Genomic DNA, 21,569 nt, shown 5'->3' on the forward strand with positions numbered 1-21,569 from the left:
CAGCCTCCCGTGGCACAGCACCCCTCACCCTTTGCAGACATGTCCCGCTGGCCCCCGTTCTCCCTGCGTTGGCTGTAGGTAGCTCCCCTTATTGAACCAGCTGAGGCTCAGGCCCAGTGTTGGCACCGCGTCTGCCTTCACTGGCCCCACAGCAGGGCAGAGGCTGGGGGCGGTGGTGTCCTGAGCAGACCAGCATGCGGAGGGCAGGTGAGGCTAAGTGGCTGGCGTGCTGTGTGCGGGGGACTGCACCTCCTGCAGATGATTCTCTGCTCCCAGGACAGAGGAGCCACTTGATGGGTGATTCACGGGGGGACAGAATTCTCCTGATGCTTTCCTATGCGGCTGATGCACGTGAGGGACTTGTCAGCGTGGCAGGCAGACAATGGGGACCCCATTGCTCTGCTGGCTGGATTGGTATGTGATGAGCTGATCCCCTGCCTGCTATCATGGGGGGATGTCTCACGAGACCCTGGCGGACAGGGGCCTTTAGCCATGGGTAACATTCAGGCCCCAGGAGATGCACGGGACTGGAATTTCCAAGCTATGCGGTGCCCTGTGTGCTTTGCATTGGCTGCGTGTGCAGTAGTAACTGTGCACACATGGTTCCTGCAGCTGGGGACCCAGGGTCCTTTCCAGTCGCTCCCCATCAGCCTGTCCCTGGTCTGTACGCCCCTTTGGCTGTGATTCTGTCTGTGATTCAGTCTGCTTCTGCTCCTGAGTGGAGTTTGGGGGGAATGGTTGGTTCATGCCCCCCACCCCACCCTTCTGTGGACACACCAATGGAGACCCTAAGGGACGCACCCTGGGGAGCTCAGTGTTCAGACTGGGGCACCCCAGGCTGTCTGTGTAGTTGGGGGCCTTGTAAGCTCAAACTAACAGCTCTGCAGTAAGTGCCAGGTACAGCACCCAGATCCAGGACTGTGTGAAAGCATCTCTGCCAGCTACAGCCAAACATCCCATAGCAGCGCACCACAGCTGAGCATCACTAAGCCCCTGTTACACTGCGTTTCCACTCGCGGCCGAGCCCATCCAAGCTCTCATTCCAAAGCCAGCCGCTCTGGAACCGCAGGCGGGTCCCTGGGCGTAGAATACACCCCCGTGAGACGAGAGCCCGTGTCCCTTTCACGGAGCCTGGGCCCCACCTAGCACTCTTCACTTCCAGCGCCTAGCAGTGACATTAGTGCTGCCTTGGAACAGCACACCAGCAGTGCGCACAGCTGTCCTTTCACTCTGCTCAGAGTGTTACTCCTAGTGCAAGGAGCCGTCCTGGAACCAAACACTGCTCCTCCCAGAAACGGAGAGAACAGCTCGGACCTGGCCCTCCCCTGTGACTGCGCCCTGTGTCCAGGCAGCTGCAGTGACTGGCAGATTTCATTTCAAGTGATGTTCTGTGTGCAGGCTTCCCTCCCACACTGGGAACTCTGTGTTATGCTGGTCCTGGGCCCACACTCCACCGCTCCAGCGCCCTGCCCTTGCTGGGGAGTAGAACTTCATGACCAAAAATACACATGAACTAATGAGAGTGACACACTTTCTCCTCCTTTCTCCATCTGCGAGGCCCGGGGAGAGCTGACCTGGCTTGTTCAGACGCAGCTGGCTGAGCAGTTTCCCTTTTCAGCCCTGCTCCTTACTCATGTTCCCAAGGAATCCCCCTCCCCAGACAGGCGGAGGGAAACTGCTTCCTTCCCTTGCTCTCCCCTGCCCCCAAATCATTCCGGAGAAGAGCCAGGGGAAAGCTCTGCCTCCTCTCCACAGAGATGCTAATTCAGTGTTGCGAAGAGCAGAGGGGTGGGGACGTAGGTCTGTTATTGGATCTGTCCACACAAGGTACCCACCTGGAACTGCTTTAAAAATAGACACTGTCTGTTTGCACTGAAATAACTCCCCTTCCTTGCAGGACAGGGCTATTAGCAAGAACTAAGGGTGGGGATGACTTGGTGGCAAAGGCTCAGGTTTGGACTACATGGACTGCCTGGAACCTGAGGTTTGAAGCTGGCAAGGTAGAGACAGCTCTGTCCTGCTAGCCAGGTAGGTAAATTGAGGTCCGTGCAGTTTAGGCCCCCAAACGCTGAGCCCTTACCTGCTCTGTGTAGGTTTTAAAGAACCCCTAGCACTTTTCTGCAAGAGTAGACATGTTCGTCCCTGTGGCCAAAATGTCAGTTGCCCGCCACCCTCCACCCCAGAGGTAACTGCGTTCAGTTGTGCTCTATGGACACACTGTCGCTTGGAACACCCTTTGGGATCACTTGGGGTGAAGGCAGCGAGCAGCAGGTCAGTGGTTGCTGCGTCTGTGTCCAGAATGGCCTGGGTCACTCTGACAGGGAACGTGTCTTTCCGCATACATTTACTGACGGCACGCAGCAGGTGTGTATCACCTGTGTGGCTGCAGGGAGCGGGTGGAGACCTGAGGGCCCCAGGAGGTGTGAGTGCTGGTCTTGGGGGTGAGTGTGCCTAGCATGAAGCTAGGGTCACTGATTCTGGGCTTTCAGCCTGTTATGTCAGTTTGTAGAATTTGAAGATATACAAAATAGAAATGTTGTAAACAGGCAAGAAACACCAGGGCAAAAAACCGTTTCTAGGGAAGGGCACGTTTCCAAGGGCAGGCTTGAGTAAATCCCTGGAGCTTCAGAGAACGGCGAGAACTGCTAAAAGGCATCAACCCAGATGGGCAATTCGGGGGGAATTCCCTCCTGGCCCCTGCAGAATGTCAGTTTGTGCCCTGAAGCCTGATGGTTGATTATCTGGATCTTTGAGACAGGCCTGCACCAAAGCCCCAGCTCCAAACACCCCAGAACTGTACATCAGGATCCAAACTTTGCAGCTGGTGCCTTTCTCTCTCCAGGGCTGAGACAAACCTGCACTCTTTCCCCTGCTCCGTGGGGGCACCCTTAAAAGCTACAATGTTAGTAACAGCCCTGGTTTGATGGGACACAGAGGTGCGGCCCATCCACTCATAACCCATAGTCACCATCACAATTGCTTCTAGCCCCTGTGCCTGACTCAGTGGCCTCCCTTGGATCCTTGGACTGCACAAGCTGACTGGGGTAGGGTTTCTTATTTGTTCTACACTGATCGGCTGTTTGATTTTGACAGGCCCAGTGGGTGTAACTAGGGCACTGCTCTGAAAGTCACAGACCACAAACTCCCCTCCTCCTGTGCTGCTCAGAAACGTTCTGTCCAGGGCTGCTCTCCCCTAAACGAAACCCAGCAAACCCAGGGACACTAACCTTCCTCACCTGGAGTTTCAGGATGTGTCTCAAAAAACAAAAACCCTCTCCCAAGGATCTGTTCCCAAATGCAGCAGTAAGACAAACTCCCTGGGGAGTTCTTCGTTCTATCAAAGCCAAGGGCAGAAATCCCAATGACCTCAGAGGAGCCAGGATTCCACCATCTGTGCCTAACTCCAGGGCTAATTCTGGCTTGCTAGCGAGCTCTTCCTTGTGGAGGCTCTAGATTCAGTGACTTCTCTGGAGAATTTAGGGTTTTCCCCCCTGGGGAGATGCCATTACTTACAGGTGTGGCTCTGGCCCTAGTTTTGCATCTCAGCTCTGGGATCTAACTCGTCAGACACCTAGAATGGGTCATGTGTCGTCTAGGCATCCACCCATGGGGATGCCTGGTTCTTGTATTCCAAGATGGGGAAACACAAAAAGTCTGGTCATTTTTATTCATTACATTTTCATTCAAGATGATTGACATTTTTTGTTGAAACTTTTTTTTCTGACCAAAAGGTTTTTTTGTTGTTGTTGTTGACAGAATGGAAATGTTCATGAAAAGATTTCCATTTTCACTGAAAACATTCTGGCTTTTGTGCCAACCCCTTTTCCCTTCCCCTCCTCTCCCTCGTCTCTAGTTTTACTCTTTTTGTTGCAAATCTGAAAAATGTCTAGGAGAATTTTAAACAAAACCAAGTTTTGATGTTTTTGTTGCAACTTCTCATTGGGAAAAATAAATTCCCGGCTAACTCTATGATTCATGATTTTGAATGTCAGTCATGAGCTCTCCTGTCCTGGGCCCTGGCCCTGTTTAGGACTCTCTACCATGGAGGAGGACCTGCAGGAGGCTGGTAAAACTGCTTGAGACAAGACCAGGCTGGAGAAAAGGCATTATTTATTCTCAGAAGTGTCACACTTCAGCAAGTTGCCGGGCAGATTTTCCCAATTCCTCCAACCAAAGTCCCTCTGCACTGTCCTGGTGGGACCTGCTGTGCAGGAGAGGGTAGCGAATGTGCCCAGAGAGTTCAGCCTCTCTTCGGAAGCTGCTAACAAGTCAAATCTCGTATGCTAGACAGCGCAACGGCGTTGTGATGTGGACACAAGTGACTGGATGGAGTCTCACCGAACCAGCCTGGCCAGCGCGTGGTAATGCCTCCTCCTCTGGGGCAGGTATGAAGCTGGAGCAGAAGGCCCCAGAGCTCATTCCCAATCCCATGGGCCAACTGGTGTCCCTCCAGTAAAAGTTTGTCAGTACAAAGGTTTGGAAAGACATAAAGTGGCTGAAACTATTAATAGAATCTGTGCTGCATTGCAGGGAGCAGTCTCATCCTCCCTGCCCTTGGCAGCTCTTCTGGGCTGCAGGAGGATGGCTTTCTGCTTGGAGGTGGGAGGGACTGGGAGTCAGGGAAGGCACACACGTTGCATCCGCACGTCAGAAATACCCTGTGAGTCTAGTGAGTCTAGGTCCCAGGTCACCTGGCTTGGGCTCGTCCTGCCGGGCTAAAAATGGCAGTGTAGCATTTTGGGCACAGGCTGGAGCCTGGACTCTGAAACTCAGCGAGGGGGTGGGTCTCAGGGCCTGGGATCCAGCCCGAGTCTGAACATCTACATGGCTATTTATAGCCCTGCAGCGCGAGCCTTGCGAGTCCAAGTCATTTGACCCGGGCTCTGAGACTTTTTGTGCTGTGTGGATGTACCCATTGTGACTAACTCCTGAGAAATTCCATGCACATACTTGAGGAGGATGGGACCTTTTCTTCCTTGATACTGTATTGCTAAGGAAGGTGGGTGTTGGCCCGCCTGCAAGCTTCCTGGTTTTGTTCCCCTCCCCAGCCCTCTTTGGTTGTCCTTGGCGGGAAACAGCTGCCTGATGTTCAGAGATAACAGGGGGAGCCAAGATCTAAGTATCTTTCTCCCCCTCACCCACCCAGGCCTGGAGCAGCCCAGGTCTTGAATAAATAACCCTAGTGTGACACTGAAGACGGGGCAGTGTTTGAGATAAACCTGGGTGGGAATATTCAGGCAGGAATTAAAGCCCCCAAATCCATGCAGGCTGCTATAACCACGGACAGCTAAAGGAGTCCTCCAGCCCCCAAAGTGCTGTGGGATGGCGGGAAGTTCCGTTCCTGTGTGGCGGGAAGTTCCGTTCCATCCTAGCTTTGTTCTGCGAGCGTGTGAATATAATGTAACTGGAATATGCTTCATGCAAAAGGTCTCTTGTAAGGTATCTTTACAAAGCTTATAATCTATTGAGTGTGGTCATCCTATTTGTATTCTTGTATCTGAAACTAGAAATATGAAACATAACTCTGAGGGCCGATTGTAATTATGCAAAGTGTGGGCCATTAATGGTGGCTTGGAATCTTGATGGCTCCCATTAACCAGGACAATTGGTTGTAAATGGCTCTGTTTACTTGTAAGTCTTCCTGTACACCTGTGTGCTGGCAAGTGGGTAATGAAGTCTTACAGTGACATGTGATCATGTCACCTGGACTGGAATCCATCTTTAACCTGATGCTTTTCCATTGAAAAGGAGGGGTGGGAACCCAGAGAGGGACAAAGGATTCCCGCCTTGTGCAAAAGCTATATAAGGGGGTGGAACAGAACAGAGGGGGTTGCAGTCATGAGAAATCCCCTAACTACCACCTGAGCTGGAACAAGAGCTGTACCAGGGGAAAGGATTGGGCCCAGACTAGGAAGGTGTCCAGTCTGGGAAAAAAGCTTATTGAAACATCTCTGAGGGTGAGATTTTATCTGTATTCAGTTTTCTTACTGTATTAGGCTTAGACTTGCGTGTTTTATTTTATTTTGGTTGGTAGTTCACTTTGTTCTGTCTGTTATCACTTGGAACCCCTTAAATCCTACTTTTTGTATTTAATAAAATCGCTTTTTACTTAAAAAGAACAGGAGGACTTGTGGCACCTTAGAGACTAACCCATTTATTTGAGCATCAGCTTTCATGAGCTACAGCTCACTTCAGCTCACGAAAGCTCATGCTCAAATAAATGGGTTGGTCTCTAAGGTGCCACAAGTCCTCCTGTTCTTTTTGCGAATACAGACTACTACTCTGAAACTGCTTTTTACTTATGAATTAACCCAGAGTAAGTATTAATACCTGGGGGGGGGGGGGGGAACAGCTGTGCATACCTCTCTATCAGTGTTATAGAGGGCGAACAATCTATGAGTTTACCCTGTATAAGCGTTATACAGAGTAAAACGGATTTATTTGGAGTTTGGACCCCATTGGAAACTGGGTATCTGGGTGTTGGAGACAGGAGCACTTCTTAAGCTGTTTTCAGTTAAACCTGCAGCTTTTGGGAGACGTGGTTCAGACCTGGGTCTGTGTTTGTAGCAGGCGAGCGTGTCTGGCACAACCAGGCAGGGCACTGAAGTCCCAAGGTGGCCGGGAAAATGGGCTCAGAGGTAGTCCCAGCACATCAGGTGGCCGTCCCAGGGGGGTTTCTGCGACCCGACCCGTCACAGCAGCACCCTAGCTGCGTTCTCCCCGGTAGCGCCTGCAGGGCTGGATTAGTGGCGTACACAGCTGGTGGAAGTACGATCCAATGTGGGTAGCGGGATGAGTAGTGGAGTTGGCCCATCCCAAGCACTGACGGTGGGGCTGGGTCTTTCTTACTGGGTTATACGGTCACCTGGGCAGGACCGAGATAAATAAACCTTCTGTCAGGCTGTCCCTTTGCTAGGCTTCCCTACGGTGTTCTGTCCCTGGACAGGCCTGGGGCTCATGCTCTGCTCTGCTGGGAAAGGAGTTTGGTTTGGCTAACCTTGACCCACCCAACTCTACTGCATCAGCACACCTGGCCTCTCTTGGTGACGTCCCTCTTTGGAGGTCTAATTTTACTCAGCAATTGAAAGATGGAAATTCCCCAGACATTGGCCCAACCCCAAGAGAAAAAACGTGCCCAGACTTTGAGATGGTTCATAGCCAAAACCTCAGAACCAAACCCACATCCTTCTGGGCTGGGTCCACCACTATTGTTCCTGCATGTCTGATTTCTCCCAAGATGGAGAATAGCTGTACCTTGACAGCTTCCGTGTGCAAACAAGCCTTTAGTCTATGGAGGGTGGAAGCACAGTGGGACCAGGAATTGGGAGTTTTGGGCTACATTCCTGATTCTACCACAGACTCTCTGTGTGACTTTGGACTCTCACTTAAGCTGCCTTCTGTGCCTCAGTTTCCTATCTGTAAAATGGGGATAATATTACTGCCTTTTGTCATGGTGGTGACATGATGCTCAGTTAATTAATATTTATTAGGTACTTAAGATTCTCAAGTGGAAGGTACTATGTGCATGTACAGAGGGTCCATGCCACTAAGGGATATGACTATTTTATACTTGCTATCATTATTTTATTCTGAATTCCTTGAGCTGGAACCTTAGAGTACCATAAAAATAGCTTGTGAATGAAACTCTTATTTGGCTTCTGAAACCTTCTGGCTAAAGTACCTCTTATTATTCCTAGTAGTAGTTTGTTTTTCTAGTTATGGTAATGCAAATCACAGGCGTGAAAGTGACTGCTTGGATTTTTGGAATGCCGCATTAGGAGCCTACAGATGTTATGGATTCCAACTCAGACGTTCCAAGGTAATAGCTGGGCAAAGCCCAACCCTGTCAGCTCCTCTGAAATAATCCTTCCCACAGACTGATTGACTTGTCTTCATGCCCAAACACTTAAGACGTGTGGAACGTGGCAACAATGAACATTGTTGGCTATGGGGAGTTAGTGTTACACTCAAGCAAATAATATTCACAAGTGCTGGGGCTTTCTTTCAACTATTATTATATTGTGGAGCCTCTGTTTTTATATCTTTCTGTCCGGGACTGTGAGGAAAAACCACCTATGACATCAGGATCAGTGCCAGGGAAATTTTACTTTAATGTTGGAAATAACATGACTGAGATAACAGGCTCCTGACAGGAAGAGGAAGCCGTCCTCTCAGATCCCACAATGTAAAACAAAGAAAGAAAAGTTTGGACCAAGGGCTTTTAGATTCACTTTGTAAGTTGTAAAAACAAGCAAAGATAAGCCATGGGGGAAGCAATTTGTTTTCTTGAACAAAAATGTGAGGGCCATTCATGCGGTAGTGCTTGCTTATCTGGATGGTGACAGACCCCCGGAGGGACTGTCTCCGGGGAATGGGGCAGGGTTGGCCTCTTACTGCGGTGAGGGGTGGGGAGGTGGGGTGACGGGGGTGGAAATTGAGGACTGCTTGCCTATAAAATGATGGAGGGAGAGGGGGAATCTGTATACGAGTGACAAGTGTGGAAAGTGCTTTTTTGAATGGGCTGGGGCAGGGATGGCTCTCTCCGTGATGACTGGGGTAGAAAGTGCCCCTCCTGGATGTGATGGCGCTGAGGTGGCTTAGCTGGGCATGGCCTCTCTCTGAGGGGAGGGTGGGTGAATATGTCTGTCTCTGAGGTGAAGGGGTAGGACGGCTCATCTCTGAAGTGATGTGACAGGGGAGGATATTGTGTGTGTCTCTGAATGAGGGGATGGAGGTGGCTCCTCTCCAAGCTGACCACAGCTGAGTTTAGTGAATAGCTCTGGACTTACCTGTCTCTACGTTGAGAGCAAGTTTATCCACTCCTTCCTCATAACCCCTTCCAGTGAAGAGCAGCGTGATGGTGAAAGACTGTCCCCTCCTCACAACGAGCTGCTGGTTGCCCATGTCAGCTGTCATGTGGTTCTGATTGTTGCTCTCACACTCCAGGTTGCATGATTCCAGCACCAGATCTGCAAAACCAACAGCATCTAAAGCTCTCTTTCAGGAAGGCAGCAAAGACAGAGGACAAACTGACCCAGACTCCACCCTCTCTTCCTTTGAATCCATTTAAAAAGAACAGGAGTACTTGTGGCACCTTAGAGACTAACAAACTTATTACAGCATAAGCTTTTGTGGGCTACAACCCACTTCATTGGATGCATAGAATGGAACATATAGTAAGAAGATATATATATAGATATAGATATACATACAGAGAAGGTGGAAGTTGCCATACAAACTGTGAGAGGCTAATTAGTTAAGATGAGCTATTATCAGCAGGAGAAAAAACTTTTGTGGTGATAATCAAGACGGCCCGTGTAGACAGTTGACAAGAAGGCATGAGGATACTTAACTTAGGGAAATAGATTCAATATGTGTAATGACATATGTAGTCAATATGTAGTGATTCAGAGGCTGGGCACCAAACTCTGATGCTCCAATTGAGAAGAGATCAGTTTTACTCCTACAGAGCTCATGCATTTGGCTTCACTACCGTGTGTTTCTCATGTGTGTGCACACACAGCCAGGTTGTTGTTCTGCTGTATTTAGGGAATGCAGGTTGCATCTCCATGCATGAGCAGGGAACACTGAGTCCCAGGGGATTCACTAGATGGGAATCTTTACCTTGGTGTATGTCGGTGTAACACAGGGCTGGATCTAGCCCCCTTCTCCCCCCACCACACCCCACACTCATGAATAGTCATCTACTAATACTCAGTACAAGTTTGGTTGATAAAGGTAACACTGTTGATGTAACACACATAGATGTCTGTAAGGCATTTTACTTGGTACCACATGATATTTTGATGAAAATACTAGAATGATATAAAATTAACATGGCACACAATGAAAAGGATTAAAAACTGGCTAACTGATAGGTCTCAAAAAGTAGCTTGTAAATGGGGAAACTTCATCAAGGAAGTTGGGATCAGTTCTTGGCCATACACTATTTAATCTTTTTATCAATGACCTGGAAAAAAACATAAAATCATCCTTGGTAAAGTCTGCAGATGACACAAAAAATTGAGGAGTGGTAAATAATGAAGAGGACAGATCACAGATTCAGAGTGATCTAAATTGTTTGGTAAACTGGGTGAAAGCAAACTATATATGTTTTAATATGGCTAAATGTAAATAGACACATCTGGAAACAAAGAATGCAGGCCATACTTACAGGATGGGAGGACTCTATCCTGGGAAGCAGTTACTCTGAAAAAGATTTGGGGGTCGTGGTGGATAATCAGAAGAACATGTGCTCCCAGTGGGAAGCTGTGGCCAAAAGAGCCAATGCAATCCTGGGATGCATGAACAGGGAAATCTCCAGTAGGAGCAGAGAGGTGATTTTCCCTCTGTATTTGGCACGTGTGCGACAGCTGCTAGAATCCTGGGTCCAGATCTGGTGCCCATAATTCAAGAAGGAGGCTGATAAATTGGAGAGGATTCAGAGGAGAGCCACAAGAATGAATAGAAAACAATCCGTATAACGATAGACTCAAGGAGCTCAACCTATTTAGAAAGTTTAGGGGTGGCTTGATTACTTTCTGTAAGTACCTACATGGTGTCCCAGCCCCCTGATAATTTCCATTGCCCTCTGCTGGACTCTCCCCAATTTGACCACATCCCTTTTGTAGTGCGGGGACCAAAACTGGACACAATACTCCAGTGTGGGCTCACGAACGCCGAATAGAGGGGAATAATCACTTCCCTCGATCTGCTGGCAATGCTCCTATTAATACAGCCCAATATGCTGTTGGCCTTCTTGGCAACAAGGGCACACTGCTGACTCATATCCAGCTTCTTGTCCGCTGTAATCCCCAGGTCCTTTTCTGCAGAACTGCTGCTTAGCCAGTCAGTCCCCAGCCTGTAGCAGTGAATGGGATTCTTCCTTCCTAAGTGCAGGACTCTGCACGTGTTCTTGTTGAATCTCATCAGATTTCTTATGGCCCAATCCTCCAATTTGTCTAAGTCACTCTGGACCCTATCCCTACCCTCCAGCATATCTACCTCTCCTCCCAGTTTAGTGTCAAACTTGCTGAGGGTGCAATTAATCCCATCATCCAGATAATTAATAAAGATGTTGAACAAAACCAGCCCCAGGACTGACCCCTGGGGCACTCTGCTTGATACTGGCTGCCAACTAGACATCGAGCCGTTGATCACTACCCGTTGAGCCTGACAATCTAGTCAGCTTTCTATCCACCTTATAGTCCATTCATCCAGCCCATACTTCTTTAACTTGCTGGCAAGAATACTGTGGGAGACTGCAGTAAAAACTTTGCTAAAGTCAAGATATATCACATCCACCGCTTTTCTCATATCCACAGAGCCCTTTATCCCATCATAGAAGGCAATCAGTTTGGTCAGGCATGACTCGCCCCTTGTGAATCCATGTTGACTGTTCCCGATCACCTTCCTGTCCTCCAAGTGCTTCAAAATGGATTCCTTGAGGACCTGCTCCATTATTTTGCCGGGGACTGAAGTGAGGCTGACTGGTCTGTAGTTCCCCGGGTTCTCTTTCTTCCCTTTTTAAAATCTGGACACTATATTTGCCTTTTTCCAATCGTCCGGGACCTCCCCCGATCACCACGAATTTTCAAAGATAGTGGCCAATGACTCTGCAATCACATCTGCCAACTCCCTCAGCACTCTTGGATGCATTAGATCTGGCCCCATGGACTTGTGCATGTCCAGCTTTTCTAAATAGTCCTTGTCAAGGTTCCTTCCCCACTCTGAACTCTAGGGTACAGATGTGGGGACCTGCGTGAAAGACCCCCTAAGCTTATTTTTACCAGCTTAGGTTAAAAACTTCCTCAAGGTACAAACTTTGACTTGTCCTTGAACCCTATGCTGCCACCACCAAGCGTCTTAAACAAAGAACAGGGAAAGAGCCCACTTGGAGATGTCTTCCCCCAAAATATCCCCCCAAGCCCTACACCCCCTTTCCTGGGGAAGGCTTGATAAAAATCCTCACCAATTTGCATAGGTGAACCCAGACCCAAACCCTTGGATCTTAAGAACAATGAAAAAAACAATCAGGTTCTTAAAAGAAGAATTTTAATTAAAGAAAAAGTAAAAGAATCACCTCTGTAAAATCAGGATGGTAAATACCTTACAGGGTAATCGGATTCAAAACATAGAGAATCCCTCTAGGCAAAACCTTAAGTTACAAAAAGACACAAAAACAGGCATATACATTCCATTCAGCACAGCTATTTTACCAGCCATTAAACAAAAGAAAATCTAATGCATTTCTTGCTAGATTGCTTACTAACTTTTTACAGGAGTTCTGGAGAGCATTCCTGACCTGGTCCCGGCAAAAGCATCACACAGACAGACAGACCCTTTGTTCCCCTCCAGCTTTAAAAGTATCTTGTCTCCTCATTGGTCATTTTGGTCAGGTGCCAGCGAGGTTGTCTTAGCTTCTTAACCTTTTACAGGTGAAGGGGTTTTGCCTCTGGCCAGGAGGGATTTTATAGTTCTGTATACAGAAAGGTGGTTACCCTTCCCTTTATATTTATGACAGTCCTTAACCTGTTCCTTCACCACTGTTCTTTCACCATGGCCAAAGCTCCCAGGAGCAAACTGAAACTAATTAATATTTTAAGCAACTTGCTTGTGTGGGAGAGAGAAGTAGCATCCTGGCTGTCTCTGGGCTAAAATCTCTCTTGGATCATCACTGGGGCCGGGGGATGCGTTTGCTAATCTCCTCCCCACTCTCCCTTCTCCCAAGACACAGACAAGTGTGACACAGTTTACAGTCGCTGTAGCTCTGAATGCTGAAGGCAGCCCCGATTTGGTAGCACCCATAGAACTCACACAGCACTCTTCGTGTGTCAATCTCAAAGAGCATTACAGAGCTGACGCATGTTACGTTCCCCATTCCACCAGGGAGGAAACTGAGGCGCACAGAGAGAAGTTCCATTCCCCTGTGCCTAATGTCACGCAGCCAGTCAGCGGTAGAGGTTTCCAGTGCTCAGTTCTGTGCCAGACCCCTTGCACTAGGCTTCTGCTCTTAATGATACAGAGGCGGCGAGGCCTGAGGCCAGGCCTAAGGTGTGTCGCAGAGCTGCGCTGGGTCCATCAGGATTTAAGGGCAGGAGAGGCTTGCAGAGGGCCAGCAGCAGAGGTCAGTGCTTATCCTTCCTACCTCTGGAGGAGTTTGGCTTCAGGCTTCTGCTGCCAGGTTGTTTTGGTTGTTCCCTCCCAAGAGAGAGAAGCATTTCTGAGCTCGGGGAATGCTTGGCTTTGGATGTTCCCTGTGCCCTCCGTCAGGCTGACAGGAAGTTTCCTATCTCCTATGCCTTGACAAATCGGAGAGACTGACCATAAACGTGCTGAGAAAAGGGATGTCTGATGAGGTGGCCTGAGGCGTTCTGTGGGGCATGCTTTTGTGGCAGTAGGGCAGAGAGACACTGATATAAGCAGGGCCTGTGTAGGCAGCCGGTGATAATCAGACAGCACCATTTTACCCGCTGTTTCAGCATGGTTTCCTGGGGCAATGTGATATCATTCATCATTGTTCAAGGCTAGCGACCCGTGAATGCATTGCAGTCAGGCAGATTAGTTGCCAGAATAAGTGAAAGTATTTAATGTAGGAGAACACATAGCGAGTTCAGTGCCAGAGTACCTGAGCCGGAAAACCAGGGCCTGATTTATGGAGCAAGTGCCGACAGGGCTGGGGCTGCTCAGCTCACTGCTGCTTTGGTCCCATCCTCTCTCAGCCATCGGTCACCTAGAGCCGTGGTTCTCAACCGGGGGTATGCCTACCCCAGGGGGGACGCACGCAGAGCTCTTCCAGGGGGTACATCCCCTCAACCAGAGGTTTGCCTAGTTTTACAACAGGCTCCAGAAACAGCACTAGCGAAGTCAGAACAAACTGAAATTTCCTACAGACACTGACCTGTTTGTACAGCTTGTGATACAGGAGGGTCAGGGAGCAGTGGGGGAGGTTTCAGAGCAGCAGCCGTGTTCGTCTGTATCCGCAGAAAGAACAGGAGGACTCGGGGCACCTTAGAGACGAACCCACTTATCTGAGCACGAGCTCTCGTGAGCTACAGCTCCCTTCATCGGACGCATACCGTGGAAACTGCAGCAGGCTTTATATATACACAGAGATCATGAACCAAAACCTCCTCCCACCCCACTGTCCTGCTGGTAATAGCTTATCTAAAGTGATCATCAGGTGGGCCATTTCCAGCACAAATCCAGGTTTTCTCACCCTCCACCCCCCCACACAAATTCACTCTCCTGCTGGTGATAGCCCATCCAAAGTGACAACTCTCCACACAATGTGCATGACAATCAAGGTGGGCCATTTCCAGCACAAATCCAGGTTTTCTCATCCTCCACCCCCCCCCCCCGCCCCCACACACAAACTCACTCTCCTGCTGGTAATAGCCCATCCAAAGTGGCAACTCTCTACACAATGGGAGAGGGGAAATATATAAGCCCTAGGCTAATTAAGGCATGGTTCCCTGTAGACTAGGGAGGGTTGCTATAGGTCAGTGGTTCCCAGACTTAAACAGCCCGCCAACCCCGTTCACTAAATTGTGAAATCTCGTGAACCCCCTCCTAAAAATGAATATTTCCAGGGATTTAAGTTTAAGTTGGGGGGAGGGATAGCTCAGTGGTTTGAGCATTGGCCTGCTAAACTCAGTGTTGTGAGTTCAACCCTTGAGGGGGCCATTTAGGGATCCGGGGCAAAAATTGGGGATTGGTCCTGCTTTGAGCAGGGGGTGGGACTAGATGACCTCCTGAGGTCCCTTCCAACCCTGATCTTCTATGATTCTATGAAATTTCCTCCGAACTCTGTGAGGCTTCTGCTGCTGGACCCCGTTGACCGCCCCGGTCAACTAAGCTCCACTGAGCTTGGGCTGCAGGTCCAGCTGACCGCCGGGGCCTCGGGCTGCCAGCCCCGACTGCCCGGCCCCACACTCCCTGGGGCTCGGCCTGTCTGCCCGGCAACCGGGTCCTACCTGCTGCCCCCAGTGCCCGGGGTCCTCTGGCCGCCATGAGTGACATTTTTCTGGCGAACTCCCTGTAACGTTCTGCGACCCCCAGGAGTTCGCAAACCCCAGTTTGGGAACCACGGCTATAGGTTAATTGAAGCACCTGGAGTCAATTAAGGCCCTGACAGGAACCTAATAAAACCCCCTGCGTCAGGCAGTCAGAGGAGGAGGAAGGAGAGAGGCCTGGAGCTTGGAGGTGTGTTGTGAGATTTGAAAGACCAGCGAACCGAAGTAAGGGAGACCCTGCCCCAGCGTCTAAGGACTGAAGGCTCCCCACCCAAGGGGGAAGAGCCCGCAGGGGTTGAGAGGGGCTGGGGCTCAGTGAGGAGCAAACCCTGACCCCTCCCCCGCTTCCCTCCTCTACCACCTTCCCGGGCCACTAGTGGGGACCTTGGCGGCCCAAGAGCAGGGTCATGGGGTGGCGTCTTAGCCCCCTGCCAAGAAAAGCGCAGGACCCACCATACTAACATCGGCTATCTTGTCACAAGCCCTCTACACTATACCCTGAAATGTAAGCACAGTACCGGTATTTATAGTCCAGTTGATTTATTTTATAATTCCGTGGTAACAATAAGAAAGTCAGCCATTTTTCACTACTAGTGTGCGGTGACCCTTTCGTATTCTTATGTCTGATTTTGTGAGCAAGTCGTTTTTAAGTGAGGTAAAACCTGGGGGTGCGCAAGACAAATCAGCCCCCTGAAAGGGGTACAGTAGTCTGGAAGGGTTGAGAGCCACTGCCCTAGGGAAGGGGCTGAATGCTGGCCAGAAGGAGGAAGGGAGGGAGCTGCAGAAACCTGTTGCTATAGGAATGATGCCAGGTGAAAAAAGGAAGACCACTGACCTTGCCGCATCCAGAGCGAAAGGCTTTCTTGCAATAGTGCCCTCACGTTCGTGCTTATGGATATGCCCCCAAAACCTCACCACAAAGTCAGCCCTGTTGCTTGCCAGAAGGGAAGGATATGTGAGAGAGAAATAATTGCTTTCACTGGTGAGAGGCTATTGTGGTAAGACCTAAGAGATCTAGATAGATGGAGTTATGGAGAAAGCATAGCTTACCCATAATCAAAATGATTCCATTGGGCTGCCGAGCTGCAGGGGTGTGACCAACATATAACAAACTGAAGGGAGAAGGGAGACTTCCATTTTACACATCTCACCCCTGATTTAGCAAAAACTGCACCCAATTACATGTGTATGATCTTATTTCAAGCTAGACTCTGCCAGAAAATTTGGGCCAAATCAGAAAAAGTGTGTTTGAGAGAGGAATTCTAAAAAATGATTTTTGGCTCAAAAAACCAGCCCGAGCTGGTAACTCCAAACTTGTTGTATTCTGTTGGCCTCTTTGATCAGTAACAACCAGTTTATTCCTTAGTTATTAAATTGATGAAAACATATAGTAGGATGTTTGCAGAGCTCTTCCTGGAAGTCTGCATGCTAGTCACCGCAGGTATTACAATGTTCACAAGGCCACGAGTGGAATGAAATATCTTAACGTTCCATTTCCATTTCCCCTGTGTTTTAAAATCCTTTAATGTAACAGGGACACCAGTTTAACTGTCACATTTCTGTCTGCCAGACTTCTATTTCCTACTGTTATAACTAACCCCTAGGACAGCTGCCATGAAAGAGATTAGAAGGGTTTTTCTCTTCTGGTTTTTTGAGTTGTCTTTGCTTTGTGCATTGGAGAGTCAGACCTAGACTCTGGTGCTCACTCCTGCGAGAGATAAGAATGGCCACAGGCCTTGCTGCATTCACAACAAAACTCCCCTTTTCACCCTTGCTTTCCCTAGATATACTTGCACTTTAAACATACACAAACCAGCTCTGAACTAAGCTCTTCCTGGCATCTAGCAGCAGGAGACGCAGAGAGAGATAGTCAGTGTTTGTATTTTGAAAGATGTCGGAGTGCTTGGAAGTTGGACACACCATGGGAGGGCCCTGTGAGAACAAAGACAGAGGAAGAGGAGCTCATGGAAAACTTCAGTTCCATCTTCTCCTAGGAACAGCCCAAACCAAAGGCCCAGGTGAGGGCCCTCATGGAAGAGAAATGCCAGAAGCAGCATTCCCCGGCCATGGCAGTGAGCACCATGCATCGACCTCAGTGGAGTTTTCCCCATTTACGTGTGCATATAATTTGGTCCAATCTCTGATGTAAGGGATCCTGCTTTTTATCACCTTGAGGGGAAATGAAGGATAAGGGTCTTCCGACCCTCCCAGAGTCCCACTGCTGCCCTAGAGCAATGAGCCGTCGGAGGGGTGCTCTGAAGGCTCAGCGTCACAGTCCGTTCTGGCAGCCAGCAGAGGGACCCTGCTTTCACGAGGATGCAGTCATTGCAAGGCCATTGCTGGCACCTCCTCTTTCATTCACTTTGATTTTGTCTTGGAAGTTGATTGAATAAAACCTGGTCTTGTCACTGAGATCCCAGGTGGCTGAACTGAATTAACTTCCCTGTTTGTTTTTGTCACTGTTGTGGATTTGGCATGTCTCTCAGCTGCCTATCTGCACCTCCACACGCAGCCATAGGGCACAGTCACTTGCTTTAGGGTGGGCTATGATGCCATATAATGCTGAGACTGTGTTGCCTTGGCTCCCTGACCATAGACTGAACAAAGAGGGCTACACAATGATCAGAATCTGACATGGGAAATATTATTTCATAAGAACATAAGAACGGCCGTACTGGGTCAGACCAATGGTCCATCTAGCCCAGTATCCTGTCTTCCAACAGTGGCTGGTGCCAGGTGCCTCAGAGGGAATGAACAGAACAATTATCGAGTGATCCATCCCCTATTGTCCAGTCCCAGCTTCTGGCTGTCAGAGGTTTAGGGACACCCAGAACATGGGGCTACATCCCTGGCCATCTTGGTTAATAGCCATTGACGGACCTATCCTCCATGAACTTATCTAATTCTTTCTTGAGCCCAGTTATACTTTTGGCCTTCGCAACATCCCCTGGCAGTGAGTTCCACAGGTTGACTGTTGTGTAAAGAAGTACTTCCTTATATTAGTTTTAAACCTGCTGCTTATTAATTTCATTGGGTGACCCCTGGTTCTTGTCTTATGCAAAGGGGTAAATAACACGTCCTTATCTACTTTCTCCTCACTATTCATGATTTTATCGACCTCTGTCTCCCCTCAGTTATCTCTTTTCGGAACTGAACAGTCCCAGTGTTTTAATCTCTCCATGTATGGAAGCTGTTCCATACCCCTAACCATTTTTGTTGCCCTTCTCTGCACTTTTTCCAATTCTAATATATCTTTGTTGAGATGGGGTGACCAGAATGGCACTCAGTATTCAAGGTGGGATGTACTATAATATGATGTTTTCTTCTATCCCTTTCTCAGTGATTCCTAACATTCTGTTTGCTTTTTTGACTGCCGCTGCACATTGATCAGTGAACTATCTACAATGACTCCAAGATCTTTCTTGAGCGGTAACAGCTAATTTAGACTCCATCGTTTTGTATGTATAGTTGGGATTATGTTTTCCGATGTGTATTGCTTTGCACTTATCAACATTGAATTTCATCTGCCATTTTGTTGCCCAGTCACCCAGTTTAGTGAGATTCCTTTGTAACTCTTCACAGTCAGCTTTGGGCTTCACTATCTTGAATAATTTTGTATCATCTGCAAACTTTGCCACCTCACTGTTTACCCCCTTTTCCAGATCATTTTTGGATAGGTTAAACAGCACTGGTTTAGATCCTTGGGGGATGCCTCTATTTGCCTCTCTCCACTGTGAAAGATCTAGAGAAGTGCTAATAAGCGATGGTCACGTAAACAACACCCTATACCGGAAATCTACTGACCCCTATACTTACCTACATGCCTCCAGCTTTCATCCAGACCACATCACACAATCCATTGTCTACAGCCAAGCTCTAAGATACAACCACATTTGCTCCGATCCCTGAGACAGAGACAAACACCTACAAGATCTCTATCAAGCGTTCTTAAAACTACAGTACCCACCTGGTGAAATGAAGAAACAGATTGACAGAGCCAGAAGGGTACCCAGAATTCACCTACTACAAGACAGGCCCAACAAAGAAAGTAACAGAACGCCACTAGCCATCACCTGCAGCCCCCAACTAAAACCTCTCCAGTGCATCATCAAGGATCTACAACCTATCCTGAAGGACAATCCCTCACTCTCACACACCTTGGGAGACAGGCCAGTCCTCGCTTACAGACAGCCCCCCAATCTGAAGCAAATACTCACCAGCCACTATACACCACACAGCAAAAACACCAACCCAGGAACCAAACCCTGCAACAAACCCCGGTGCCAATTCTGTCCACATGTCTATTCAAGGGACACCATCATAGGATCCACACCATCAGGGGCTCGTTCACCTGCACATTTACCAATGTGATATATGCCATCATGTGCCAGCAATGCCCCTCTGCCATGTACATTGGCCAAACCGGACAATCTCTACTCAAAAGAATAAATGGACACAGATCTGACATCAGGAATTATAACATTCAAAAACCTGTAGGAGAACACTTCAGTCTCCCTGGTCACTCGATTAAAGACCTAAAAGTGGCAATTCTTCAATAAAAAACCTTCAAAAACAGACTCCAAAGTGAAACTGCAGAACTGGAATTAATTTGCAAACTGGACACCATCAGATTAGGCCTGAATGAAGACTGAGAGTGGTTGGGTCATTACAAAACCTAAACCTAATTTCCCCCATACTAATTTCCCCCTACTGTTACTCATACCTTCTTGTCCACTGTTTGAAATGGGCCACTCTCATTACCACTACAAAAGTTATTTTTCCTCCCTCGGTATCCTACTCTTAATTGAATTGTCTCGTTAGACTGACCTCGCACTTGGTAAGGCAACTCCCATCTTTTATACCTGCTCCTGTATTTTCCACTCCATGCATCTGATGAAGTGGGTTCTAGCCCACAAAAGCTTATGCCCAAATAAATTTGTTAGTCTCTAAGGTGCCACAAGGACTCCTCGTTGTTTTTTCTAGAGAAGAAAGTATTCTTTCCCCAGCGAAAGACTGCACAGAAAAGCCAGCTATGTGTCAGAGGGATTTCTAAAGGCTTAAAAGGGGTTTTTTATGGCTTTATTTAGATAACTCTCTTTAAAAATAGAGCGAGACTTAGAACAAATATTTTTAGAGCAGCTCTCTGCTGAGTCCTGCTGAAAGGGAGCTTGCAATTTAAAACAGTATTTTAACATTTCACTCTTTACAGCATCGGTGTTCTTACAACAATAGCAAATTACTGAAGCTATGGTAAAGAAAAAAATTAATTCAAAATAGTTCTGATCAGGAGGAAACTATCTTCTATTTTAATCTTCTGCGTGTCTGATTATTCTGCACGCGAGTCAAGGGATTGCCATTCAGTTTCAATACGTTCGAGAAATACAAACAAGTGCAGCTGAGATAAGGAAGCTTGCTTAGTGTTCCAGCCTGAGCTAAAGGAACCAACTGTAATCGACTTTCAAAGTAGAACTCACGCACACAGAGACATACCGTGACCCCCCTTCCATGTATACACTGCAAAGTTTCCTGTAACCAAGCAAAACCTTCCTGATTTAGAAGAATATAAAAAAGTTGTCAAGTTTTGCTGAAATGCAGCCTCTAGCAATGTGCCATTCTGCAGCTTTACCTTCAGCCATGGTGTCCAGCCCTGGAATCCCTCTTACTCTGCTTGGAGTGCCTGCAGCTACGAAAAAAGAGCTGATGGTTTATCTCCTCCCACCCTCACTAGTTGTTCTCTCCCTTTATACAGGCAGACACAGCACACACCCCCTCATCTGGGTGGATGGAGCAACCTTAGCAAGAACTGGAAAAAACCCACTGTTTCCAGGAAAAACTATATCCACCTTTTTTTTTTTTTTTTTTTTACCAACTTTGAGCCTGGATCTGTGACACAAGCAGGTCTGTAATAGCTCAGTGCCCCCCACACATGCTAAAAATATACGAATAAGGGACACATACAGAAAAGGCCAATGCAGGGACACTGCAGTTGAATAACCACTCTAGCTGGTCACTACTGTGAAATTCCTTTCCCCGTTTCAGGGAAGGGAATTTCTAATGTCATCCTCTGAAAGGGGGGCTCGGTGTGCAGTGTCTGAGGAGGCTCGTCACAAACTTGGGTGGGTGGGACGTTGTCTTTTAGTTAGCTGGCCCGGAGATTGTGTCACCCGTAACCTGCACAGGCCATTAAAGGGAAAGGCAGAGTTCTTGGAAACACCCTTCTTGTCAGCACACTGAGAGGAGATGTGCTCTCCTCAGGAAAACCATGGCGGACACCTTGTATGCCTCACGTCAGACCCTGCTCCACCCACTACCCCACGGGCTACCTGGGAGAATGGGTCAGCAGAGTGAAGCGCTGGGGTTGTGCCCTTTTCAGACTGCGACCCCACATTCTCCCCCCGAGCCACAACCCAGAATCCTTTGGGCCAGTTGCTGTGGCCTTTGACTGTGGGAACTGTCAGCTTTTGGTACCTCAAGAAAACCATTTGCAAGTAGTGGGCAAATCTGCGGGGAGGGGGGGAGGGAGGGGGACTTGTGACCAATCTATGGTGCTGAGCT

At 48.4% G+C, this 21,569-nt stretch overlaps 1 protein-coding gene across 2 annotated transcripts in view; it reads right to left on the reverse strand.

The window, feature by feature from the left end:
• TGM2 (transglutaminase 2) overlaps positions 1–20,731 on the reverse strand; it is a 38,357-nt gene extending 17,626 nt beyond the window's left edge. Inside the window, exons 1-2 of one of the 2 annotated variants that reach the window (XM_073308768.1) lie at positions 20,641–20,731; positions 8,790–8,969 (exon numbers count right to left, since the gene is read on the reverse strand). In XM_073308768.1, coding sequence (XP_073164869.1) covers positions 8,790–8,969; positions 20,641–20,650 — 190 coding nt within the window. In that variant the 5' untranslated portion in view covers positions 20,651–20,731. Of the gene's footprint in view, positions 1–8,789; positions 8,970–13,900; positions 14,059–20,640 lie in introns of those variants that run through there. The other variant, XM_073308769.1, reaches the window with a different exon arrangement.
• Positions 20,732–21,569: the final 838 nt, after the last annotated feature.

Source organism: Lepidochelys kempii, chromosome 13, assembly GCF_965140265.1.
Source record: "Lepidochelys kempii isolate rLepKem1 chromosome 13, rLepKem1.hap2, whole genome shotgun sequence".
NCBI lineage: Eukaryota > Metazoa > Chordata > Testudines > Cheloniidae > Lepidochelys > Lepidochelys kempii.